We start from the raw sequence: 27,316 nt of genomic DNA on the forward strand, positions 1-27,316 counted from the left end.
AAGCGCTTCCCCTGCCTTTCCAAAGACTCCCCTTTTCTAGGCCAAATCCAGATCCCACCACCTTCTCATTGTTTTCCCTGTTACTCCAGCGATAATCCAATGATCCCCTTTATTCCCCAACTTTTTCTTCTTATGCACTAACATGTAGCATTGGTCAGCATAGCCTCTCTTACATGGCTCTCTGGTTTTTCCCCACAATTGTGTTGCCGTCTCAATTATGCTTAATGCTCTTAGAAGGCAGGGCTTATGTTTATGCTTTTCTCATATACTCCACGTTTTACATTGCCTAAATAAGTGGTCAGTAAATACTCCTTGCTTATTAGGGACTCTTTGAGCTTTTCAAAGATGTTGGCCAGAGCTGCAAGCAATTGAGACATTTTACAGCGTTCACTGCTTGGATCACGATCAGTTGTTAATACTGCAGAACAGCCCTCTCCCGACTGCCAGGTGTTGATGGGATCGGCGCTGTCGTTGTTAATGATCTTCTGCGGGGACTGGCTATATAGGTGTGGAGCTCACACTCATAGTTGGTGATTGGGCAGTGGGTTCGTGGCAGGGAGGTGAGAGCGTGCACCCCTGCCTCTTGGGTCTTACAGTAGGGAAGAGTTCTTCAAGAATGGATAGGAAGCGCATTATTCTCTGAGCTCCACAGATTCTCAGCACACCAGTGTGAAGTGGGAACTGGCCTGGCTCCCCTCCCACTGTGTGTTTTTGAGCCAGTAGTGACCTTGGTGCTCTCTTTTCTACAATACTGGCACAATGTCCTAAGATTTAATCTCATCTTTTTCAAAATCCAGTAAATACCTTCCCCAAAAAAGGTAAGCATGCTGTAATAAGTTCCTGGTATTGGAAAAAGGAATGTGTCCTATTTAAAGAAGACAGCGTCTGCTTTCTGAATTTCACTGTCCCTTTTCCACGCTTCCTACCTTTCCTGGTAGTCATTTCCAGACTGAGGCAACTGCAAATTTTACTGCACCTGGGACTACACTCTCCCCACAGCATAACCCCTACAAGAATGTCCTCCACTGAGGGCTCATAAACTTGGAACTGTTTTTTTCTGTAATGTCAGCAAGACTCATTCCACCCATACAAATATGCTTTGGCCTTTTTCCTCTTTGGCACAAAAGAGAATTGGCAGAGACTGTGATAAAAGTGAAGTCGACAAGCTCTGGCTTGGAAGTGAGTTCAGTGCCTCTGGGCTTGTCATCCCCCTTGTTCCTGTGTGTTCTGAATTCTTGTCCCACCCAGAAAGTTCTCTCTTCCCATCTGTGACACCTAAAGATGTTTCACATCCCGCTCCCTTTGTTAATGTCTCCATCACAGGTAGTAAGATACTGCATCTCTTCAGTTACAGAAAGTTACTTGAACCGGAGTCACCTTAAGGTTTTTTTAATCCCTTTAGGTGGATGGAAGTCTGCTTAGTTGAAGAATTGCCACCAACCACTGAACTGGAAGAAGGGCTCCGGAACGGAGTTTACCTTGCAAAGTTAGCCAAGTTCTTTGCCCCCAAAATGGTATCGGAGAAAAAGATCTATGATGTGGAACAAACACGTTACAAGGTAACTGAGATCTAATTGGTCTGGCCTCCAGCTCAAAGTGGAAGTTCAGTCTTTCCCTTCCTTTCCTTTCTTTTAGTGTTTCTATAAGGATTTGGTGGGAGATGGGTTGTGGGGAAAGGGGATGTCCTTGGTCTTTTAAGCCTGTAAATAATCATTCCTGAGGCAGCAGCAATTTTAAAAGCAAAGCATTTGTCTGTTTCTGGTCTGAGGCCGAGAGATCTCTGCTTTATGGGGCTTCCCAGCTCCCACCCCCATTATTCCTTCATGGAGGTCATTTTATTAGTGCCAGTAACTGTAAGAGTGGGGGGCCCTCTACCCCTCCTTTTTTCACCATCAACACAGTTTATTACTCCCCTTGTTCTCATCAAGGAATAAAGTACCCAACTGGGACTTGAACTTGTGGCCCTGAAGAGTTAGGCCCAAGGTGATTTTAAAAAAAAACTCTGATATTGAATAGTCAGGAACTCCTTTCCTTTTGGTGTTTAAAACAAATTAAGACTACCCTTTTTATATGCAACTAGTTTTAAGAATTATTTCGTGACTAATTTGGGAAGGCATATGGGTGAGAAAACCAAACCAAAATAAATACCAACCTTGTATTAATAAAAAAAATTCTGATATTTTTCAGATACGTGTTTAAGTATTTTCAGGTAAAGTGATACATCTATCATTTGCTTCAAAATAACTGGGAGGAGGTTGGACAGATGATTCAAGACTGGCCATGAGTTCATAGTTGTTGAGATTAGATGAGGCATGCAAATGAGTTTATTACACTATTCTGTCCAATTTTTATGTTTGAAATTTTCCATTAAAAAGCAAAGGAGGAAAAAGTAAACACCAGCCTGAAAGACCCCTTCATTATATGTGTCTTCAAAAGGGAATTTTAAAATTTGTGCTGTTGGGGCTTCCCTGGTGGTGCAATGGTTGGGAGTCCGCCTGCCGATGCAGGGGACACGGGTTCGTGCCCCGGTCCGGGAAGATCCCACATGCCGCGGAGCGGCTGGGCCCGTGAGCCATGGCCGCTGAGCCTGCCCGTCCGGAGCCTGTGCTCTGCAACGGGAGAGGCCACAACAGTGAGAGGCCCGCGTACTGCAAAAAAAAAAAAAAAATGTGTGCTATTCCCTCCTGGAACATGTGATCCGTTCTCCACTTTGGGTCAGGGTTTCTAAAGCTTCTTTGAAACTTGATTCTTTATTTTCTTAATATATTGTATTTGGTTTTTTATATCAGTATTTTTTATCTGCAGATTTTCAAGTATCCTTAAAAGTTATTTCTCTTAAAATTTCAAGGGTAACATTAAGTATAGTTGAAAATGGAATGATTTTCCATTTATTGCATGTCACACTACCCTTCAGTTGTAATTGAGACAAAATTTATTTTTTAAATGTGTATATTGAATTCAGAGCAAATGTGTGAGTAATGGTCTATGCTAACAGTAGACAAGATGAATTGACATCTTTTTTGACAACTCTCTTTTCATCATCTAGCCCAAAAGGGAATTGAGCAAAAGTTTCTGCCTTGAATAACGTTATGAATAAAAGTGTTTGCATATCTTAAAATAAGTTTGAGTTTATTAAGTCATGTGTTTATTAACTCTAGATGTTTCTCCCTAGAGTAAGTTTTCGGCCTTTTGTAAGACTTAAGTGAAACAAATGACTTAGCCAGCCAAAATTAAAGTTTGTATTTTGAGGAATACTTTAAAAGTTCAGAAAAGCACGGTAAAAAATAAGTTGTATCCCCCTTGTCACAAAATAAATGAACATTTATCCACATTTTAGAGCACGATTTTTGTTTTATTTTCATTACTGTAATGGTAGTTACCAAGATCTAGGCCTATTAGTACTAACAGCCATGTAGATTTTTTTTTTTTTTTTTGCTGTACGCGGGCCTCTCACTGCTGTGGCCTCTCCCGTTGCAGAGCACAGGCTCCGGACGCGCAGGCTCAGGGGCCATGGCTCACGGGCCTAGCCGCTCCGTGGCATGTGGGATCTTCCTGGACCGGGGCATGTCCCTTGCATCAGCAGGCAGACTCTCAACCACTGCGTCACCAGGGAAGCCCCAGCCATGTAGCTTTGATGATAGAGTTAAAGTGTAGTTGGCTCCAGGCCTCCCTGGAAAGAGATTGTGGGTATGTTGATGTGTGGATAGTGAGAATCGGGCCAGAAAGACAGACCTTTAGTGAAGGTGAGACTCAGAGCAGCGGGTGGGCTGATTCTTCCCTCTCCTGGCACCTTATACACCTTGAATATAGGTGTCTCTTCCCAGTTCAGCTGTGGACCCCCTCATGGCAACTTAAACAGGTACTGTTTCCTCCTGGCATCAGAGGTCCTGTTATTTGAATAGTAGCAGCTTCTCTTTGGGATGGGGACGGGGAAGTGATTCCAATTTCTTGTTAAAGAATAAAATACCTGTGGCACCTAAGCAGATGATGACATCCCTGAGCAAAACATCGTGACAGAGGGAAGTGTTCTATGTTGCTGTCACCCGTGCCGTCAGGCCTCCACTGGGGTGCACAGAAGAAAGGATGCTAGGAGAGGCATGGAAAGAAGGGAGGTGGTGGATGGAGGGTGGTAGATGCCAGCTGTGATGTGGGAGAAACATGGGACAAATGGAAACTACCCCTCTGTTAATTCACTGGAGAAAAGAGGCTTTTCTAAAAAAAAAAAAAAAAAGAGGCTTTTCTTTTTCTCCTTTTATTAAATCCTTGAAAGTGTCCTTGAATGGAAATTGTCAGTGATTTGCCATGTAATCATACATTTTTATTTTAAGGCCATTTCATTTCGTCTACAGAAATGAAAGGAGACCGGTACTAGTGGGCAGGAGACTTAGCTTCCCGTTCATGTGTTCTTCAGGTCTAAAGCCCATCACGCACGTGGTCCTTTCTAAGGAGCACTAAATCACGGGACTGCGACAGAGGCGTTGAAACACAAGGGAACACTTGCTAACCTAGGCCTGTCTCTTGACGTGCCATCTGGAAACCATGAGTTCGGTGAGCCTGGGTGCTCACTGCAGGGTCTGCCTGGACTGCAGCCATAAAATATGACCCACCTGTTGGGCAGGGTGTCGCCGATGCAAAAGCTCTGTCCCGAATCGCAAGGCCTCAGTTGTGACACTGATGATGGCTTTGAGCTAAGTAGATGGGAGCTTTCATGCTGCCCCATCCTCTTTGTCTGCCAGCTTATGTACAGCCTTGGCCCCTCATTAACTTAGGTTTAGAAAGATATGCTAGGTATTAGAGTTAAAGCTTCCAGTGATGAGTATTCTTTCCCTGACCATTCCCATCACCCCCCTTCCAGGTCTGAGTTGCATAATCATGCCATGCACACAAGGACACACCACGGAGTACTGTCATGAAGGCAAGAACTGTGTGTGTCTCCTCTGTCATATCCTCAGCGAATGGTGCAGGTTCTGGCCCATAGGGTGTGCTAGGGAAATAGCTGTTGGGTGAAGGAATGAATGACAGTAGTTCGTAGTAAGCCAGAGTACTCCGTTTCTTGTCTTCTATGCTTTATTCAGTACTTTATTCAATATTTACTGAAACTCTTCCTCTAAGTGTGATGCTCAAACTTCCTGTGGGACCCCCTGATGGGTGTGTGTAAAAACGTCAACTTTTGGGCCCCATCCCAGACTACTGAGTCAGGCAGAATCTTAGCCAGGGACCCAGGAAGCTGCATTCTTAATAATCACGCCAGGCAGTTTTTTTCTTAGAGTCTACAAAGGTTTGACTATAGGCAGACACACATTAATATAATACATTTTAATAAAGTTATACAGAAAGCAGATAAAATTGTCCTAAGATAGAAATACATAAAGGATAGGACTCAATTATCCATACAGTACTTATTAGTACCTACCATGTGGCAGCCACTGCTCCAGGCACCAATGGCAGAGTGGGCAGCAGGGCAGACATGATTTCATGGTCAGCTGGAGAGAGAGACTGTGAGTAAAATAGACAGTCGTGAATTGTGATAAGTGTATGAAGGAAGAAATGAAAGCCAGAATTATTGACAGAAGGCCATGGGCTTCTCTGAGGAGACATTTACTCTGAGGCTGGAAGAATGAGAGGAAACTCATCCGTGTGGAGAGTTAAGCATAGGGAATGGGGAGGATGGTCCAGAGAGAAGGGACCCATTTGTGAGAAGCTCAAGGAAGAAAAGAGCTTGGCCAAGTTGAGTGGCTGAAAGGCTACGGTGAGGGACAGTGGTGAGAAATGAGACCAGGAGGGAAGCAGAGAGAGATTACTCAGTGACACATGGAGGACCTAAGTACAACGAGTGACTTCAACCTAAGTACAGGGGGAAGCTGTTTCAGTGTTGGCAGAGACATCATGGTACAGTATGTGCTTTAGAAAGATTTCTCTGCTGCTATTTGGAGAACACATTGGAGGGAGGGTGGACGTGCAGGCAGAGTGCATGAGGGGATTACTCAGTCCAGGTGACAGGTGACAGTGGCCTGCAGAGACAAGAAGTGAGTGGATTCAAGAGGGAAAACAAAGGGTGAATCCTGGAAAGGGGCTGGAAATGGGTGGAGGGCAGTGAAGAGAAGATGGCTGGGTAGATGGTAGGAGCCAACCAAGAATAGTGTGGTCAGTTCTAAAGGGGGTTGGGCTGGTAAAGAAGCCAGGAAGGTTTCCATGGTGGGACTTGAAGGATGAATGTTCCCGAGCCAACTAGGATGACCAAGAGAAAGAGGAGGAGGTAGGAGGGGCATTCCTTGGAGAGGATTCAGTCTAATAAGGCTCAAAGCCAAAGAACACTATCACTCTGGACAGTGCACTGACAGTTGCAGACGTACAATAAACGCGCATTGAACATTTAGGAGGGCCTTAGGTAGGGAAAGCATGTACATAGTGGTCAGTAGTATGAGCTGTAGAACCAAAACACCTCAGAATCGGGCTTTGCCACTAACTGTGCCTCTGTGAGCTTCAGTTTCCTCCAATGTAAAGTGGGAAAACAGTAACAATATCAGCCTTGTTGAGAAATTGTGAAGAACAAATGTGATCTATGCAAGGCCCAGTGCCTGCCTGACAGAGGTAAGCACACTGTAGGTGTTACACTGTAACTGTTACAGGTGTTTGTCCTGAGGCTCTGTGAGCAGTAAATTGACCAGAATATTTGGACTTGAAGTCAGGGAATTCTGCAAGCCAGTCTTGACCCAGAGCTCAACAAGTTAGGTCAACTCGAGTGTCTTAAACACTTAGGGCATCAGTTGACTCATCTATAAAATGAGCACATTAGAATAATTACTGGTTTTAAACTACCTCATCGTTCTAAAATGCTTTGATCCTAATATGTAAGAAGTTACCATCCAAAGAAGACTTACATAATACCTCATCTATTCAATTTAAACTGCAGTAATCTTTTTCGCTGGTGCTGTAGTAGCTCAGCAGTAGAAAATCAGCATATACTCTCTAGTCTAATACATGAAAGAAATTAGGTAGATGTTCAGTAACAGCCCTTGGCCAAGTTACGACTATAGACATACCACCTAGCCTAATATATTAATATTACTGTAGGACTGGTGAAAAAATAGACAAGCTATAAATGGTTATAGCAGACTAAGATTATTTTGAGCCTGTTTGGAAGATTGTTTTTGTTCTAATTGAAGTAAACGTGGTAGATTGAAGATGTTAATGCAGTTCGCTCACTGAAGCTTACTTCTTAAATAGGCAGGCATGGACCATAGGGTTCTGAGGTCAGCATTCCTGAGGTGTTTAAGGCGGACGCAGGATTTAAAATCTATCACTCATTTACCGTAGAAATATGACTCTGATAACCACCCTTTCCTTCAGTGCCTCTCACATGAAGCGCTAAACCTTTTTCTGGCCTTACAGGTGAATAAAAGTTTCAAGCCCAGTCTTATAATTACAATAACTAACATTTATTGCATTTTAGGTGTACCTTGCAACTAAGTGTTATATGTATAAATCTCATTAAATCCTCAACCCAGAGAAGCATACCATTCCCTATTGTAGCCAAGGAACCAAGGTTCAAAGAGATTTGTAACTTTCCTGAGGTTACCTAGCTAATGAAACCACTAAATGGATGGGATGTTTTTGTTATATAATTTGGATTGTTGAAGGCTACCAGCCAAAGACTCTCAGAAACCAACATAAAATTATATTTATTTAAATATGATGTGCCAAGAAAAAATGCATACCCACGGAGCTGTAAGGAAGGGAAAATAGCTCAGTGGAGATCTGAGCTTGTACTGAGTGATTCTAATAAGGATTTAGGGAAGCGCAAGGATCATTGCGGTGTTGCCAGGAAGCGTAATCAGTTTGGTATCTTGGTAATTTTTATCTAGGAGGTGAGAATATTGAACAGGAACCAGATTGACATCAGACAAGAAATAAGTCGCCTGTCTTAGTTGGAAGAGGGTGATGTTTAGTTACTTTGTGGTGTTGAGGTCCTCTGCCCTGACGTGATTGAGGATTATCTCCGCTTTGTCCCTCCACGGTCGCAGAGTGGCCGTGTCTGAGAAGTGTTTGTATTCTGCAACAGTTGATGCGGAGTTACCCTCAGACACTACCACCTGGCTGTGAACTGTCTGCGTGCTCTCTGTCTCTTTATTCTTTAACATCCTTCCTCTCTTTCCGTACACTTCCCCCTCCCTCTAGTTATTTCATGGTAATTAGCTAATCTCTTCCCTGTGAAGAATAATCCCCTGGTCATTATGTCCTACCCTCTTCCCTGGGGAGTGTTAGCACAGGAAAGGTTTTAAGATCCACAGAGACCTAGTCTTGAATCCCAGCTCAGCCCCTTAAGAGCTGTTTGACTTTAGACAAGTCGCTTCATCTTTTTGGCCTAGATTTCCTCATCTCTAAAAAATGAGAGTGATAACTACCTTGCAGAGTGTTTTGAAAATCAGAGATAATTTATGTAAAGTGCTTGACACACACAGTCCAATCTTAATAAATAGTGGCCACTGGGCTTCCCTGGTGGCGCAGCGGTTGAGAGTCCGCCTGCCGATGCAGGGGGACACGGGTTCGTGCCCTGGTCTGGGAAGATCCCACATGCCGCGGAGCGGCTGGGCCTGTGAGCCGTGGCCGCTGAGCCTGTGCATCCGGAGCCTGTGCTCCGCAACGGGAGAGGCCACAGCAGCGAGAGGCCCGCGTACCGCAAAAAAAAAAAAAATAGTGGCCACTATCAAAAGCACGTAAATATTTGTCAAATGTTAATTAGCTTATACTTCCTAATTCCTTACAGCAACAAAAATGCTTTCCAACTATTAGATTGTAAAAGGTCACGTAAGATGACCCTTTTTCCCTTCACAAAAGGGAAGAGCTAGACTTTCTGAATGTGATGATCTACCACTGGGTGTTAGTTATGATGAAACTTGCTGTAGTTACTTCTTATTTTATTTGAAATGAAAATAAAATACATAACATTACGGTACACATTTAACTAATGAAATATGTAAGATCATTTTAAAGCTCACAATGGTTCATTGCCTGATAAAACTTCATGAAATAGCAACAAGAATACTTTATTTATGGAGAAAATAATGGCTGGCTGATTAGGACCGTTAGGAATGGAAAACATAGCCTATTTTTATTATATGGGTAGAAAAAGGTCTTGTAAAATATTTCCAGTGAAAGTTTACTTCTTGTACAAGGCCAAGATTACAATTAGATTATAGAAGGAATAAATACTAAAATTAGCTCTGAATCGTGGGGTGCTTTTTGTTTTCATCTTTGTATTTTTCTACATTTTTCAGGTTTTTTACAGAAATCGTACTACATTCGTGATCAGAAAAAATGGTTTGGCAGAGCCAGAAACCACCAAAAAAAAGGCATTTGGTCTTCTAAAAATCCTTTTTTTTCTTGAAGTTACAGTCCTCTCAGCTGTGGTTGCCACAGTCTTGACATGGGGTGTGTGTGTGTGTGTGTGTGTGTGTGCGCGCACGTCCGTACATGCTCATGTATGTGCACGTGTGTCTCATAAAACATCCTAAGGCGTGCTAGACAGAAAATGGTCTTTGAGATTCTAGTTCAGAATTACCTCAAACGTGTGAATTCTGGGAACTGGGACGGTCCATCCCAAATGGTTGCAGTGTTGCTGAGATAGTGTCATCTCCTTTATTGGATCTCTGGTTGTTTTATATGAGCGTTCATGACACGATTCTAGGAGAAAGACAATTGAAAGCATCCTGCTAATGAAAAAAGTTATTACTTTTTTGACTCACTGTTTGTGCGTTCCCTTCTTTCCACTCCCCCTCCCCCAACCATCACCCATCCTCACGTTAGAAGTCGGGCCTTCATTTTCGACACACGGATAACACCGTCCAGTGGTTAAGAGCGATGGAGTCTATTGGTCTACCCAAGGTAAGCCTGAACTGGGAAAACAAAAGGAGTAATGCAAACACCCCACTGTGGAAAGAAATTTAGCAGACTGGGGTACGTTAATGCAGCAAATGTCCTTATTGCATCAGAAATGAGAAATGTGAGAACTAACAGAAATATGGAAAGGCCTATAAAAAGTAACATATGGCAAGAACTCAGACTGAGAGCAGCCAGGTGAAAGTGTGTATAAATTAAACAAGGTATAAAGCAGAAACTGACACACCATCGTAAAGCAATTATACTCTAATAAAGATGTTAAAAAAGAAAAAAAACCCACTTAATATAAAAATAAATTAATTAAAAATATATATATATTAGGACTTCCCTGGTGGCACAGTGGTTGAGAGTCCACCTGCCGATGCAGGGGACACGGGTTCGCGCCCCGGTCCGGGAAGATCCCACATGCCGCGGAGCGGCTGGGCCCGTGAGCCATGGCCGCTGAGCCTGCGCGTCCAGAGCCTGTGCTCCGCAACGGGAGAGGCCACAACAGGGAGAGGCCCGCGTACTGCAAAAAAAAAAAAAGAAAGAAAGAAAAAAAAAAATAAATTAAACAAGGTCGGAGCAGGCTTTGGCTGGTAGATAGTTGATTTAGAAGAGCCACCTCCCTTTTTTGTGTTGCTTTTTATACTTAAGATTCCAAGTCTCATTGTATCCGTATATATTGTATCACTATAAATCATCATTATAAATTTATTTCGATAAAGTATTATTATAAATCATAGTATCACTTTAAATTTTACTGGCTAGGGGGTTAGAGGTCTTACTCTTGAAATAGATCTCCCAAATAAAACTCATTCAGCAAATATTCAGAACTTGTTAAATTCAAAGAGCAGGCACCCTTACACCTGTGAGATATATAGACAAGTGGAGGAAATGAAGAAATAATTACATGTGATAGAAATTGTAGAGCTATTTCTTAAACTTCTTATTTTGAAATAATTTTAGAATCACAGGAAGTTGCAAAAATAGTACATCTTTGTGTAAACTTCATTCAGCTTCCCCTAATGGTGACATCTCATAACTAGTACAGAATTAAATTGACATTGGTGTATTAATATTAACTAGACTCCAGACTTTATTCAGTGTTCACCACTTTTATATGCATTCATTTGTGTGTGTGTGTGTGTTTGTAGTTCTATGCATGAATAGATTTGTGTGACCGCCACCACAATCAAGATGCCGATACTGCAGAGAGGTTGGACATTATATATAGCATCCCTTCCCCAGCCCTGTCTCCTGGCAGCCACTAATCTATTCTCTATCTCTATAGTTTTGTCATTTTGAGAATGTTATAGAAATGGAACCATACAGTAGGTAACCTTTTGAGATTGACTTTTTTCACTAAGCATAATTCACTTGAGATCCATCAGGTTTCTATATGTACCAATAGTTCCCTTTTTTGAATTGCTTAATATGTACAGCTATTTTAAAGAAATGATTTAAGAGTGATCCAGCAAGGGTATCGGCTACTGACTTATTTAGACCTATGTTGTTGTTCTTATTAGTAATCCAGGTTTGCAATTAAAAACACACTCCACAACGAAAACAAAGGACTCCTTCATGTAAATTATGAATGCCTTTTTTAAAATACATTTGTGCTAATACCTGTTTTAACTCAGCTCCTTTTTTCTTGCAATAGTCAATGTTGATCTATTTTATTTTGCCTTTTTTTAATCAAACTACTTTCCCTTCTAAAATGTTGAAAACATTGAATAGTGTTCCTTTCTGGGCAATAGTTATAATAGAGAGTTCATATTTATTTCTCAACTGCAATTTAGTAAGTACTAACAGGGTGTTGAGTGGTAAACAGATTAATAACGACAGACATTGAAATGCAGTTTTTCTGTATGAGGCAGCATATGTTAAATTAGGATAATTTCATTATGATTTAAACCTTCTCAAATTGTGTGTATGTTGGACCACATTTATTTTGACTTTAAGCCAAACAAGTGATCCATGTAACAGATTCTATTTTAACCCTGATGTTTATTATGAAGTCAGTGATACATTACATTGCAGGAAATGAGAGGCCAGCAGTATACTGAATTGACTTTGATATATTAATTAATTCCTTCATTTATCAATATGAACTGCCTACCCTGTGCTCAGTGTCATGTTACACATTGGAGTTACAATGTTGAAGAAAACGTTTCAGTAAACTATAAATTGATCCCATCTTCTTCTATAAATTGAAGAAGAAGACATATTCATGATGATTTTCCAGGAGAAATATCAGTGTAAAAGGTTCTTGTTTAAAGAAGAGAGGGAGAGTTATAGTGGTCCTCTGCTTACATAGTAGAATTTTAAACCTAGTCATATTCTTCTGAATTGGGAATCCTCTTCTCATTGATACTTTAACAGCAAAAGTATTAAAGGAAAGTTGGAAAGACCTTTGAAATTTCATAAGCTACAGATATTTCTGTAAGCACTCAGTGACTGTAGCTCAAGAAGCTTTGCTTTTCTCTTTTCTTAGATTTTTTCAACGTCCAGTAGAAAATTTTGCTTGAGTGTCAAGTACTACCATATGGTACATGATTTAATTTTAGTTTTTATGTCAAATTTTATAAAATATTTACTGAAAGCAAGTAATGCCAACCAGCTTATCTTAATCTCAGAAGCTTCAATCCTAATTACTCATTTTTGGTGCCCCATTCTGAAATCTGTTTCTTATTAGGCTTTTAGTTTCAAATTACATAAGCTACAGATATTTCTGTAAGCACTCAGTGACTGTACATTTGTAGCTCAAGAAGCTTTGCTTTTCTCTTTTCTTAGCTTTTTTCAATGTCCAGTAGAAAATTTTGCTTGAGTGTCAAGTACTATCATATGGTACATGATTTAATTTTAGTTTTTATGTCAAATTTTATAAAATATTTACTGAAAGCAAGTAATGCCAACCAGCTTATCTTAATCTCAGAAGCTTCAATCCTAATTACTCATTTTTGGTGCCCCATTCTGAAATCTGTTTCTTATTAGGCTTTTAGTTTCAACCTCAAGAAGAGTATAAAGGTGTATTAAAAGTTTTAGTGTTCAGACTTTTCAGTCTACTAACTCCGTACATAGATGGTTATCCAAAAGAAGCAATCAGGTGCTCAGAAAATGCAGGGATATTTATTGTAGTGACTTATAATAGGGACAAAATTGGGGGTAAAAAATTGTTCAACCCTGGAGAACTGGTTATAATTATGGTTCAAAAATATCAAAGAATCATATGCATCTATTTAGAAATAATGTTCTTACAGAGTAATGAAAGGAATGTGAAACAGTCATGTTCTATTAAGTGTTAAATAGGTTTGTAATACACGCAGTTTGGTTTTTAAACACTCACATACATAAACATAAAAAATCAGAGACATACAGAAAAAAGACTGGAAGAAAATATACCAAAATGCTAATAGTGGGGTTATAGGTAATTTTGGAGGTGGGGTTATAGGTATTTTCCTTTCATACTTTATCTACTTTCCAGATTTTATTCAGTGAAAATGGATACTTTTTTTTTCTGCTTAAAGTAATACATGCGTACGTGTGCATTGTATGTGTGTACACGCATATTTACAGAACTGTGTAGCCAAGTTCTTAACAACGTAATAAAATGCTTTCAAGAGGACACCCTTCTCTGGGCAGTCACAAGAGTGACTCTGATACAGAAAGCAAAGCCTACGTGGGCTCATGCCTTGTGCAATGAAACTGCTACCCAGCCCTGTGGACAAAGCCTTCTTGGAGTGGCTGACTGTGAATCCCCCACTCTCCTGAGCCACTAGGAGGCGCTGTCAGGCAGGGGACCAGATGCAGTGATTGGTCCGCATGAAGAACAAGATGAGGCACAGCTGGAGTTTCCTCTTCATTTAAATAAATACAGAACAGCAAGGACAATCAGAGTAGGGTCATTTGGGAGAGTTAAAATAATTGCGAAAATAATAAACACGTTTTTCCCTTTTGTTTTCCAGATATTTTACCCAGAAACAACAGATGTCTATGACCGGAAAAACATACCAAGAATGATATATTGCATTCACGCACTGAGGTGGGAAAAAAAATACATTTGAAGTCTAGGAAGTAAATTTAAATAAAACCACAATTTCAGTTTTGAAAGAGAGCTCTTTTTTTTTATTTCAAGTTTTTTTAATAATCTGAACTTCTTTTTAAATTGAGTTCTAAATTTGCTGGTATAAAATTAAGGTAATTGTCACATAAAAACAATACTTGAACTTGAAAAATATTTTTCTGTTTTTTTAATCCATTTCAAAACAGAAAACCAGAAAATGAATGAAAGACCTGTGAGTATAATAAGGAGAAAATTTTAATTGAAATTTCTAGGAATCTGATAATAATGTGCTACCATATTCTTCAGTTACGATCTACTTTACAAATATAGCCAAAATGCAGCTTAAAAAAATAGTCATACATTTGGTTTTCATACTCTTAAAATCATTAGCTTGGCTCAATTCTTAGCATAGATTAATAAAAATCACTATGAAAAAGTCTTTTGAACTTTCGTTCACTGGAACTTGTACTGTAAGGGTAAAGAGGAAACTTAGAAGTTGCTTTAAATTAGTCAAATCGCGATACCTTCATTTTTTTAAAGCAATTGTTTGATATCTTAATTTTTTTAAATATTGAAATTCTACCAGTCACAGATTGTTTCTTACCTTATTGGCCTGGGAGCAATGTGATTTTTAGATGGTAACAAAAATGGTTCTAAAAATCTAGTTTGTGGCTGTTGTCTTGTGTGTACACAGGTAATGGCTGGAAGGCTTCACGTCTAATTAAATTTTAAATTTCTTTTAAAACATCTGCCTTGTGTTTATATCACTAGAAGTCATTTTCCTGGCACCGTCTTCAGCCTAGAGGTTTATATTAACTTCTTCCTGGCTTTCTTCCTCTCCAAAGGAGAAGATTTTTATAATAACTCATTACAATGCTGGCTTACTAAAGAATTTCGATTATGTCAAATAATTTGATTCTCCCACCCCATCAGTCCTTACGAGATTTCTTTGGAAGACGACAGTTGCTTGAAATACAGACCAAATGTAGGTGCCTATTCTGTGATTTCCTTTTACTCTAGTAATTTAGGACAACTGGGAAAAAGCCGCTTCTCTGCCTGCCCCCTCACATGTGGCTAGTATATCATTATTCCAGCAGGTTTTCTAAAAGCTTTTTGTGCACAAGTGCTCATTTTGAGGAATATTATCAAATGTGTTGCCCAACATTTTTCGTCAAATGCTTTTCAGCGCCTAGAATCATCACTTAACCGTTCGTGACCTGCTAAGCCAGCCATTAGTGAATCATTATGGTATCCATCCATCAGGGTGCTAATCTCCAAATCCGTAGCCTGCTCGTGGGTGTCTTCTGTAAGCTTAAATTGATTTCCTGCAGTGGACACCTGGGGTGTTAATGTAAGCAGCTTATAAAGAAATGGTGCGCTAAGTTCCTTTCTGGTGATGTCACTGTTGTAAAGAAGTTACAGAGAATAGCACTGAGGCTTACAAATGTATGCTTGCCATAGTTTTAACAATGGCTTGAACAGCTTGGTAAACAAAGAAAAGGCAACTTCCTGCTCTCTCCGACAGTTTTTCTCAGGTATTTAGTTACTCATCCTGGAAGTCTCCGTTACTGGAGCAGATTCCTGCCGAATGTTATTCATCAGATCTGACCTTAAGTAGGAATTTTAAAAGTAGGATCTTGAAAAGCAATATTCTCTTAATAAACGGCATTCTCTGGGAGACTCTCCCTCACTTTTCTCTGTTCTAAACTTACTGTATGGCTGCTCCTTGATGGGGAACGGAGAAGTCTCAGGTGTATCTAAAGTTTTTTCTATCAAAACATTTTCCTGCTATGGTTTAGAATGCAGACGAGGCTGATATTCTGCTCTGTTGGGCCAGACACATTTGGAAGCTGGATAGCAGAGCCATTTCATACGTACAGTGGGTTTGGCCTCACTGCATGATTAGAAGTGGTGCTAAAAATGAACAAAGACATCCTCAGCCATTATATCCTGGCTGCAGATACAGCAGTGTTGTTGGTGTAGAGAGTTGGCATTACCTGCCAGGGAATTAAGCAGGTCAGAAGTTCTGATTATAGATCAGGAGCCAGGCAGGAAGATCCTCTGCCTTCCTCCTGCCCCAACCTGTGGGCCTGACTTGATCTACAGAATTCACGCCTGGCCCTGCCAGCTGGTCTTCTGTTCCCTGTCTTCTTTTTTTTTTTTAACATCTTTATTGGAGTATAATTGCTTTACAGTGGTGTGTTAGTGTTCCCTGTCTTCTTGATTTGGGCTTAACAACCTCATTAAGATGCCCTGGGTTCTTGCCCTTGCTTCCTGCTTGTGTCTACTTTTCCCTTTTCCTGCCTGCCTCACCTCTTCACTTGATTTCTAACCCCCGTGCCCAGGCCTGCCATTCATCACTCTCTCTGTCAGTTCAGCTGGGTGTTCTCAAGCCCAGACTCCAGCTAATGTTAGCACAGCAGCCCCGCTGGGAATCCTGAAGCTCTGCCTAATGTAGAGACTCACCTCAGTCATGAGTGGCCTCGTGCTCTTTTCAAAGAAATGTTTATCATCTTTTCCTTATTTAAAGTAAAAAATATGTTCATTGTAGAAAACATTGGAAAATTTGAAACTGAGTCCCCCTAAAACCGAGTTCTTCTGGCAAGTTTATGATTAACCTCTCTATCTAAAACTTTATTCACTTTCTTATCCTGCACCTGTTCCCCCTCAAGATTGAGAAGTCTCAAAGAAAAGGGTGGATTAAAGCTGAGCAGGACCCTCTAGGGCCTTCCTGGGTACAGAACCCCCTCCATGTCCCCTGTCTCTTGTGGACAGAAAAAAAAGACTTTTGTTTCCTAGGCCTTCCCCCAGTTCCAAAGAGCAGTCTCAAGTAGTAAATGATTAGGACACAGGGCTCCTAGTTCCTCCCGAAGGGATATAGATAACAATCTGATGCATATCTCTGAGTTCTGCAGAAACTAAGACCCTCACCCAGGTAGAGGATGGTGACTACATGCTGATCATAAGCATGTAGACCTCAGACTGGTGGAACCAGAAGGTTGAGGTTCCCAGAACATCACCCTGTTACCTCACCACCAACCAATCCGAGCTGATCCTGCATTCTAGGACCCTCTCCCCTAACATTTTCTTTAAAACCCTTGCCTGAAAACCATCAGAGAGTTCGGGTCTTTTGAGCACAAGCTGCCTGTTCTCCTTGCTTGGCCCTGCAATAAACCTTTCTCTGCTCCAGACGCTGACATTTCAGTACCAAGTGACAACGACTGTTTGTAACTATTTTGGCGTTTTGGACTTAAAATATATATATGGCATGTTTTCCTTTTGTGGCTTTATTTGGAATATTTAAAGCCTGCACAATAAAAGGAGCCACCTCATGGAGTGAGAGCCTTGCTAATGAGTTACTACTAATTTTTTTTCTGTCTGGAAGCCATGGAAAAGAACACTTTTTGCCTGTTATTTATTGCTCACTGTATTAAGCAACTGTTAAATGTTTAAACATTATACAATTGAATTCCTTTAAATTATTAAATTTAGTAGATTGCTTTCTTTTAAAAAAAATTTTTTTTTGATGTGGACCATTTTTTAAAAGTCTTTATTGAATTTGTTACAATATTGCTTCTGTGTTATGTTTTTTGATTTTTGGCCACGAGGCAAGAAGCTCCCTGACCAGGGGTCGAACCTACACCCCCTGCATTGGAAGGCAAAGTCTTAACCACTGGACTTCCAGGAAAGTCCCAGTAGACTGCTTTTTTGAACACCTCAAATACCTTAAAACACAAGTAAAATGCCCAGATACATTATTACAAACTTACTACACTTAAACCTATCCTAAAAGATCCATACTACAAGTTTCACTCATATTTTTGTTATTTATCCACTAATTTTTTTTTAAACAGGAAGCTTGCTAACCTCTCCTTTTATTGTTATTTTTATTTATTTATTTTTGGCTGCTCAGGTCTTAGTTGCGGCACGCAGGATCTTTCGTTTCGGCGCACGGGCTTCTCTCTAGTTGTGGCATGCGGGCTTAGTAGTTGCGGCACGTGAATTAAGTTGCCCTGCAGCATGTGGGATCTCAGTTCCCCAACCAGGGATCGAACCCACATCCCCTGCATTCTAAGGCAGATTCTTAACCACTGGACCACCAGGGAAGTCCCTCCACTAATTTTGACTCATCCTAGGGCTATAATATTTTGATACCTACCCAGAGTTCACATGGTTACCAGAAACAGAATACCTCTTCAGACCCACCCAGGTTACAGATCTGGTTTCTAACCAATCAATTGTCAGTCAGAACATGGTGCCAGTTTGGGTTCTTCTCCTAAGGTGAGTCCAGCCTTGGCCACCAGGCATCAGACTCAACTTGATTTGTGAAGTCAGCCAGACCTTGTCATTTTTCTGTCTATGGCTTTCGGGTAGGTTTTTATTTACCATCCAGTCTCCACCCCCTGTCACCCAGAAATGATTTTCTTCCACGTCTTACTTGGCCAGTGTTACATAACCCATTGTCCTGTCATCGTGATGTATTGGCCTGGTGTGTTAACGTTATTAAAAACTGACGCATGCCTTTTGAATATTTTCTTGAAATTAGTTGGGCATTCTAGAGGTTTCTGCCCCGGGAGATGAGGGATGGACTCTGCTTGATGCTCCCTGGGACCATTTGGCCGATAGCATGTGGGATCCTGTTTCTGGATCCTCTCTCTGCTTGGCTATTGAGTGTGACCATCAGTGCTGAACCCTCTTTTCATCTGGCTATTTTTGTCACCACCTGTGCTCCTCAGTCTGTTCTTATCTTGGGACACTTGCGTGGTTTTCCCGGCTGTTTGGCTTACTCAGAGTTCCTGGTCTTTATTCTTTCTTGTAGTATAAATAGTACAAAAACAAGCACATATTTATACACTATAGACAGACATAGAAAAAACAAAGCACCTGTATTTTCATGACACTTCCCAACTTATTAAAATCCATACAAATATTATGTGTGTCTTATTTTATCTCTGTATTGCAACTTCCTTTTCGTATACTTCACACCATTCTCCTTTGAACATCGTTTTGAACTCCAGGCCTTTCTCAGATCTAACCAAGATTAGTATCTTCTTTTTTGATGAACCAGATTGCTTCTGTTTTGTCCTGGGACCTCTTTCTGGCCAGCTCCTTGGTCCTTGTAGCTCTATCCCTTACATTTCTTTGAAATATCCTTGCTTTGTGGTCACAAGAGGATGTTCCAATCCTGCCCTGATTATTCCTGCCTTAAGGTATAGAATCAGCTACCCTTCAAGGATTCCTTTTAAGGTCATGTGTTTGTAACAATTTTCCTAGATTAAAGGATGAGGGTTCTGGATTCTGCTTTCTTACTGAATAAAGTTTATTTGACGGTTAAGATTCTGCTACACTGACAGCAACAAGGTAAAGGTATGCCTGCCTCCCCTCTGGGTAAGGATGACTGTTCCTGCGGCAGATTATGTGGCTGCTGTCCAGAGGTCATGTTTTCAAATGCAGTGAAGATACCCAAATAGCACACCTTCGAGGCTTGAATTTGTGAAAATGGCTGTGGCAGCCGCACTTCTGGTTGGCCAGCTGTTCCAAGTACCCTGACTGTTTTGTGAAGAAGGCCTCCTCTACTAGGTCTCCCACAAGGTCAGGTGGCTGCTTTGCTAACCAGGTTGCCTTTGAACCAGTTCCTCAGGTACAAAGTTAATGCATATGTTTTCTTGTCCTATACTCCCTTCCCTTGGGACCCTTTTCCTGTTAAGAAACCAGTTGATGCCTTATACCAGATTGCTTGCATCTCGGACAGAGAACATATTTGCCTTTATGAATAGCTTCCTCGAGCTAGTTCCTTAACCCCAAGGACAGACTGTAATCCTGTTTTCTCAGGAGGGAGATCTACAGGTGGCAGGATTTGGGATTAAGGTGAGGGAGGGCAGCTGCACCTGCCATATCGTTCAAAATTCTCTCCACTGTTTGTACCATCTTCTCTTTCCCTCTTCCTATCCCAATTTAGTATTATGGCTCTACCTTTCCATCCTACTAAATTCTAAGCTCTTTGAGACTGTAAACCATGTCTTGTCACCTAACACAGCACATGCACCATTGATTCCAACTTGAAGTCTCTGGAGTTTGTGTTTTTAACCTTTCAGATGGTTTAACTGTACTTATTTTTCTATGATAAGACTGCCTCAAGATTCCCTTTACTTTTTATTGAAAGTTAGGTATAGAATGCTGGATTTTGACATGATATTAATAGGGACACATGTGACTGTAAGATGGAAACATAATTTTGTCCTGTGGGTAAAACCATTTAAAACATGGAGTCAGTAAGGGGAAATAGTAAAAGATTCTTAGTGTTGAAAGTGGGGAAACCACTGTGATAGGTTATTAATAAGTGGTTTGTATGAAGACTTAAATACCAGGATAATAGCAATAATAAAAACAAAGACGAACACTTACTGAGCTTTTAATTACGTGCCTGACACTGTTCCAAGTACTTTACAGGTATAATCTCATTTAATCCTCACGACATACCTTTTCTGTACACACTGCTATTGGTCTCATTTTATAACCACAGCAGTTGAGGCACAGAGTGTCTGGCCAAGGTCACACAGCTAGTGGCAGAGTTGGGATTCACACCCAGGCTGTGTGGCCCCAGAACCTGCACTGTTACTGAGGCAGCCAGTCATTGGCCTCAAAAGGGAGTCCAATATTTCCAGACTACTTAGAAAATGAAAAGAACAGTGGCATCATACTTGAACTTCAGCACAGGTCTCTAAGCTGTTATATTTAGGATATTTATAAAGGAAGAATCCCAGAACTTCAGAACTGGAGGGACCTTGGGATGTTGAGTCCAAGGATGTTGATCCTTCATTTCACAGATGAGAGAACTGAAGGATTAGATTATGTGACTTGCGCAGAGTCACACAATGAGATATTGCCAGTCTGTGGCCAGGATACAGGGCTTGACTCCAGTTCCGTCTTCTTTCTGGTGAGCCATGAGGCTTTGATTTACAAACATTCATCTCCCATGTTATAGCATAAAATGAACTACGTATGATGTGCTCCAGAAAAGTTGAAATAAGTTCAGCCTCTGCCTTTTAAGTTTGTATTTTATTACTGTAGCACCTCTTAATGTATATGTTGAAAGTAGTAGAAAAAAACTCTAATAGGTTTGTGTGTGTGTGTGTGTGTGTGTGTGTGTTTTACTTTCTTTATTGCTCCCCATACTTGAACTGATATTATCAGTACAAATGGGAGCACATGGGCCAGTGAGGCTTTTGCTGCCTTAGGGCAACCCCTCTGTAGCTGGCCTCTCTCAGCAACACAAATGTACTGTACCTTTAGTGTGATAAAAAGCTAGCTATTTCACACCAAGTGCTTTCTTATACGTGGGAAGCAATGGTGACATTAATTCCTCAGCTTCCTTTAGAATGCTGTCAGCTTCTTTGTGTTGCCCATTAGGCACTAAAGCTGCTTAATAAATTCAGTGTTGAAGAGCTCCAAGAAATTGGTGATTGGGCAGGCTTCTTTTTTATTTTTACGACTAAGATTCTGGATTTCCTATATACTTCAAGTAATGAATTCCCTCATTTGAATTTAAATGCTTGGGAAGGAGTGGGCTGCTATTGCTGGTTCTTTTCATCATGGGAATTCTGAATAAGTTCAGTTTCCTAAGTAAACATTTGCCCCTTAGACTAACTTGCTTGGAAGCACCTCCCACACAGATTCGGTATATCACTCCCACACTATGAAAAGTCATCTTTTCAAACTTCAACCTCAGAGATAAAGTAAATGTTGAAATCTTAAGCCAAATAAAAAATACACGTTAGCATTTAAAAAAACATTTTTGGTGAAACTGTATAAAGGCAAATGAGATTTCTACCTGATCCTGACTAGCTTAGGAAAAGCTGATTTGAGATCAATCTAACTCAATTTTTCTATCCAAAAGGTAACTAACTTCTCAGCTCCACCTTGTGGTAACTTTTAGTTAAACCAGGATGTTTGCTTAGTGTGAGATTTACATTATACAGCTTACAGTGGAGAAGTAAAAAGTATAATCAGAAATAGTCTTCTAATTTCTTTAGTACCATAGGGGAACATTAACACTTTTGTCAGTGTAATTAAGTTCGTTCATATTACCAACAAACCTATGTTTTGTGGAAGACTAAATACCTTTATTTTAGGGACAGCACAGTAGAGTAAAATATTTTTTGTACAGTAGATATTCCATAAATAATAATTAAATGAATGACCGGGCGAACAAAGGAGATGTGGTGGAAACAGTTTTGTCAAGATATTTGAGCATGATTGCCTTTCTCTTTACAAAACTGACATGAAATGGCTAAAGTAGTAAGTTTTGTTTCGTTTTGTTTTTTTAATCATCTGCAGTAAGAAAGAATGCTATCCGTTGATCAGAAAATTAGATAACCCTTGACAGAAAGCAAACAGATAGGTTTGGATTGACTGAGAAATAAGACAGAAGACCGCAGCCCAGAAACCACTGAGCCATTGCAGCAGAGCTCAGAGCTGCTGTGGGGTTTGCTCCAAGCAGAGATGGAAAAGGAGAGCCCCTAAGCTAGCAGAACTGGGCTTAGACCCGCTGAGCCCTCTGATCCTTCCCTAAGGCAGCAAGTGTAGTTGCTGATGGCAGGGTAGCACACGAGTACCCAAGGTAGCTAATGACTGCAGGAAGACACAGGGAACCCCAATCTAAGAAGACAAGACACCGGGCACCCTCTGGGCATCAGCCCCGTTGTTCCCCTACTGTCTCCCTAAGGCTGGCTTCTGTCATGGGGACCTGCAATCAACAGTGACAAGCAACAAGTCAAACCTTAAGATTTCCCCAAATCAGGAAATACCAGACATTTGAAGGAAACCAATGCTGTGAAAGAGGAATTACATTCAACAAACAGAACCAACACCCAAGGAACAAATGAAACCAGTAAAATATGTGCACTTAGTGAGTCATTCATTTTATCTATTTAGCAAATATGCTTATACATAGCAAAACCAAAGATAAAACTAAGAAAGAGGAAAATTGGATGTAGATTAATTTAGAAAAGGAACTAATAAAATTTAGTTATCTAAACTTTTGGTGCATAATATGAAAATTTGAAAATGCATCTAGGGGACTTACCTGGTGGTGCAGTGGTTGAGAATCCACCTGCCAATGCAGGGAACACGGGTTTGAGCCCTGGTCCGGGAAGATCCCACATGCCACGGAGCAACTAAGCCCATGCACCACAACTACTGAGCCTGCGCTCTAGAGCCCGTGAGCCACAACTGCTGAGCTTGCGTGCCACAACTACTGAAGCCCACACGCCTAGAGCCTGTGCTCCGCAACAAGAGAAGCCACCACAGTGAGAAGCCCGCGCACCGCGACGAAGAGTAGCCCCTGCTCGCTGCAACTAGAGAAAGCCCACGTGCAGCAATGAAGACCCAACGCAGCCAAAAATAAACAAATAAAATAATAAATTTATTTTTAAAAATGCATCTAAAATTCTAGATTATCTCAACATTACATAGGTGGGGAAATAGAAGTAGAAATACATTAAGGATAGTAAGGATTCATTAGCTTAGGCTTTGATGCAAGAATAGAAGTTTAAAGTATGTTAAAACTAGCAGAATATTAATGCAATACACATCATAAATACACACATATATAAAATTTGTTAGAAGACATTTTATGGGTGTCCCCTAGTTAAATTTTACTGATGCATTTTCAAAGTTTTTCCCATTGAATTATTTTTATTTATTTTTTGTCAGTTCAGTTGTTTTTTTAAATTTAGTTGTAAAAGGGAAGAAGAAACTACAGGTACTGTGAAAGAATGGAAGTAATAAAATGATACATTTTGATAATTTATGGATCTATTTTTATTTTTTCAAATATGGCTTGATTTTATTTTCCTAGAATTCTTTTGTAGCTTTGCCATACCTGTCTGTTTAATTCTGTTGAATTTTGTCATTCCTGTTACTAGAAAGGAACGTGTGACTAGCTTGACATTTTATTTGTTCCACATGACATGAGCTCCCTTTTACCTGGAATATTTTTCCCATGTGATAAATAGTGAATTGGTTCATAAAATATTATGGTCTTGGAAATGTCAGCATACTAGTTTTAATTACAATGACTTGTTTGGCATGAACCTTTGGTAGTAAAGTCTTTAGCGGCTGTATAGTTTTATATCCTTGACAATCTCTAAAGACCTAGAATTTGAACTAAGGAATGGGGGCTTCCCTGGTGGCGCAGTGGTTAAGAATCCGCCTGCCAAGGCAGGGGACACGGGTTTGAGACCTGGTCCGGGAAGACCCAACATGCTACAGAGAAACTCAGCCCATTCACCACAACTACTGAGCCTCTGCTCTAGAGCCCACGAGCCACAACTACTGAAGCTTGCGCGCCTAGAGCCCATGCTCCACAACAAGAGAAGCCACCGCAATGAGAAGCCCGCACACCGCACCGAAGAGTGGCCCCTGCTTGTCACAACTAGAGAAAGCCTGCACGCAGCAACGAAGACCCAATGCAGCCAAAAATGAAATAAATTTTTTAAAAAATAAAAATAAACTAAAGAATGAATGATGAATACATAATGTCTGTTTTACATTGAATGACTTTCAGAGTCTAATATGTTTTTCCCTTAGTGAATAAGATATGGATATCATATTGGAATTTAGTAGTAAAATTAAAATTACCATATGTTTAAAATGTCATTTGTTCATTGTCCTTTGGTTGTGGTTTTAAGGGAAAAGAGGGGAAAACCAGAGAAAGGTAAATCCCCCCAGAAAACAATCTTGAAAATTCAAAAATTCATTAATATGCATTTCCTGGAAGAAATGGAAATGGCCAAATACGAGAATGAAAAGTGCTTACCCTCACGATGAACAAAATGTAATGTAGACTTAAATGACATTTTTTGGCTACCGATAGGTAAGGTTTTCATTGATAGAGTCGGGTGCTGTTAAGGGGACAAAGAAAATGGCGTTCTCATGGATGGGTGGTAGAGTGGGGCCATGCCCATCACCTGGGTCTTAGGTTCAATTAAACATTCAGACCCTCATGACTGCCTGCCTTATGTCATGTTGGTTAGCAGATGCTCAGAAGGATAGAGGCAGCCAGGAAATGCAACCTGCCAGCAGGACAGCATCAAGTATTTGCTCTTCAGTGGGAGGCTTCCCAACACCCCATGTAGTTGTCCACACAGCCATCTAGAAGCTGTTCTCTTTGGTACCCCAGGTGATAACTTGGGTGCGAAGGAGTGAGACTCATACTGGTAGTTGCAGAAGGCTCCCTGGCTGTAAGCCTCAGTCCCCAGGAGCCAGTATCTATTGCAACAGCTCCATAGCGTGGCTTCCAAGTTTCCTGCGAGAAGTGTGCCAGTTATAAGAGTCACTGAACTTAGGAACACCTGAAATGTATAAAGCCTATTTATGATTCCTTCTAGTCAAGATGAAATTTCCCAGTCAGAGGTTGTTTTTCTCCTAAGCCATGGTGCCTGGTAGCACGGTTTTCAGTATACCCTTATTGCGTTCTTGGGGGAACAGAGCTAGAAAGTTAAACGTCACCTTCTATTGCAGAAGGGAAAGGGGTTTTGTTAATCCTTTACTCACAGAGAATAAATGAGTATAATCTCTTTCCAAGAACACAATTTGATAAAATATATTGAAAACTTTGTGCATATATCCTTTCAATTTGACAATTTTGTTTATAGGGATTTATGTGATGAATAAGATATGTGCACAAAGGTGTATCTATATATGTAGGTTCACTGCAACATTGTTTGTTATAGTGGATAATTAGTGACCATCTAAATGCTCAGCAATTGGTTAAGTAAATTATAATACATTCATATTATAGAATACTATGAGTTTATGGAATAGATATTTCTAGAAACAACATTAAAAAGATTTATATCAAAACATTTAGTGTTTAACTCCAGGTGATGATTTCCTAACGTATTTTTCTAACCATGGATCACTAATTTTTAACTTTGATCACATATTGCTTTTCGAAGTGATTATTTTTTACAGATGGTCAAAAAATTTAATTTCAGTGCATGCTGCTTGCACTGATTAATCATTCATTTTAAGAGTTTTCATTCCATTAAGAAGGCTTGATCTTCAGCTCCTTTAATGAAATTTTATATTTTATAAACTAAGATCTATCTCACATCAACATCTGAAGTGAGTCTTGAAGTACTTCAAACCATCAAAATCATTCTCCGTTCATTTTCCCATATATGTTATATGTAATTCTAACTTCTTATTAAATCTCCTAAGTTATAAAGCTGTCAGAACTGATATTAAGTAAATACAGAATTTTTTAGTTGGGCTGTAGAATTAATCTTGGGGGCTGGGAAGGTTAAGACAAATATGGATCAGAAACTATGGCTCAGTGATGAAGTGAAAAGTCATATAACCATATATTTTCATCTTCTTTGGTAGAATTTAGATGTCAGACTCCAGCTTCTTTCGTCCAATTATGGGCTGGTTGGGGACCATCATTGCTTCCTATTGAATTTTTTAAAAATATGTACACTTTGCTCTGCATCTTCCATTTATTAATATATCCACATCGTGGTTTGTCTTTAACATCATTCCATCCACCAGTAGTCTTGCTACTCTATTTACTGTTTCAGAATGTATAAGACAAATGTTTCCTCAAGGTTTATATGGTGCTTGGAGGCGTATATAGGAATGAAAAGGAAAATATAATTTGAGCTATATTCTAAACAAAATAAAATCATGTGTTGATAATATCCAAAGAAATGTTTTCTGCATTTGTTGCTTGCTGTTCTGTGTTAATTGTGTTTCTTTTTCTCCCTACAACTGGGTGATTAGGTTAGTTGGCCCTGTGGAAGTGCTGTGTACTACAGAGGACCAGTCTTTGGGACATTGACTGGGCTTCTAGTCCTGGTCCCACTAGGGACTGTGTTACCTCGGGACTCAGTTTCCTCATCTGTAAGATGAATGGATTAGATGAGATGATCTCTTTGGTGTTTCTCAACTAAAAAAGCCCTTAAGATTTATGTAATTTTCTAGCTCTAAGATCTACATGATAAAGTTTCTGACAGTTTTATGGTTTCTCTTTCAGTTTGTATCTGTTCAAACTAGGAATTGCACCCCAGATCCAGGATTTGTTGGGCAAAGTAGACTTCACAGGTACTAGTCCTTATCTTGATAATTTTTTACAATATGGTTATTAAGAAAATGTAGTAATATTTTTTTTCATTTCGATATTATTGATTCTCTTTTTTTTTTCTTATATTGATCAGAGGAGAAAACTTGCTTTTTATCTTGTTTATACTCTATAGGGTTTCTGTTTCCCCGCATTTGTGAAATGAGAAACCAAGGCTGGCTTCTTCCTAAGGTTCTTGTTTAGAACTGACCCCACGTTCTTGATGAAGACATTTCTTAACACAAATA

The 27,316-nt window shown here is 40.0% G+C and overlaps 1 protein-coding gene across 2 annotated transcripts in view; it reads left to right on the forward strand.

Annotated features, from left to right (window-relative positions):
• IQGAP2 (IQ motif containing GTPase activating protein 2) overlaps positions 1-27,316 on the forward strand; it is a 289,402-nt gene that overhangs the window by 142,598 nt on the left and 119,488 nt on the right. For both annotated transcript variants that reach the window (XM_024732762.1, XM_024732763.1), the window contains exons 3-6: positions 1,403-1,559; positions 9,808-9,885; positions 13,848-13,924; positions 26,985-27,052. In XM_024732762.1, the coding sequence (XP_024588530.1) occupies positions 1,403-1,559; positions 9,808-9,885; positions 13,848-13,924; positions 26,985-27,052 (380 nt within the window). The remainder of the gene's footprint in view (positions 1-1,402; positions 1,560-9,807; positions 9,886-13,847; positions 13,925-26,984; positions 27,053-27,316) is intronic.

This window comes from Neophocaena asiaeorientalis, unplaced genomic scaffold (genome assembly GCF_003031525.2).
Source record: "Neophocaena asiaeorientalis asiaeorientalis breed wild unplaced genomic scaffold, Neophocaena_asiaeorientalis_V1.1 scaffold515, whole genome shotgun sequence".
NCBI lineage: Eukaryota > Metazoa > Chordata > Mammalia > Artiodactyla > Phocoenidae > Neophocaena > Neophocaena asiaeorientalis.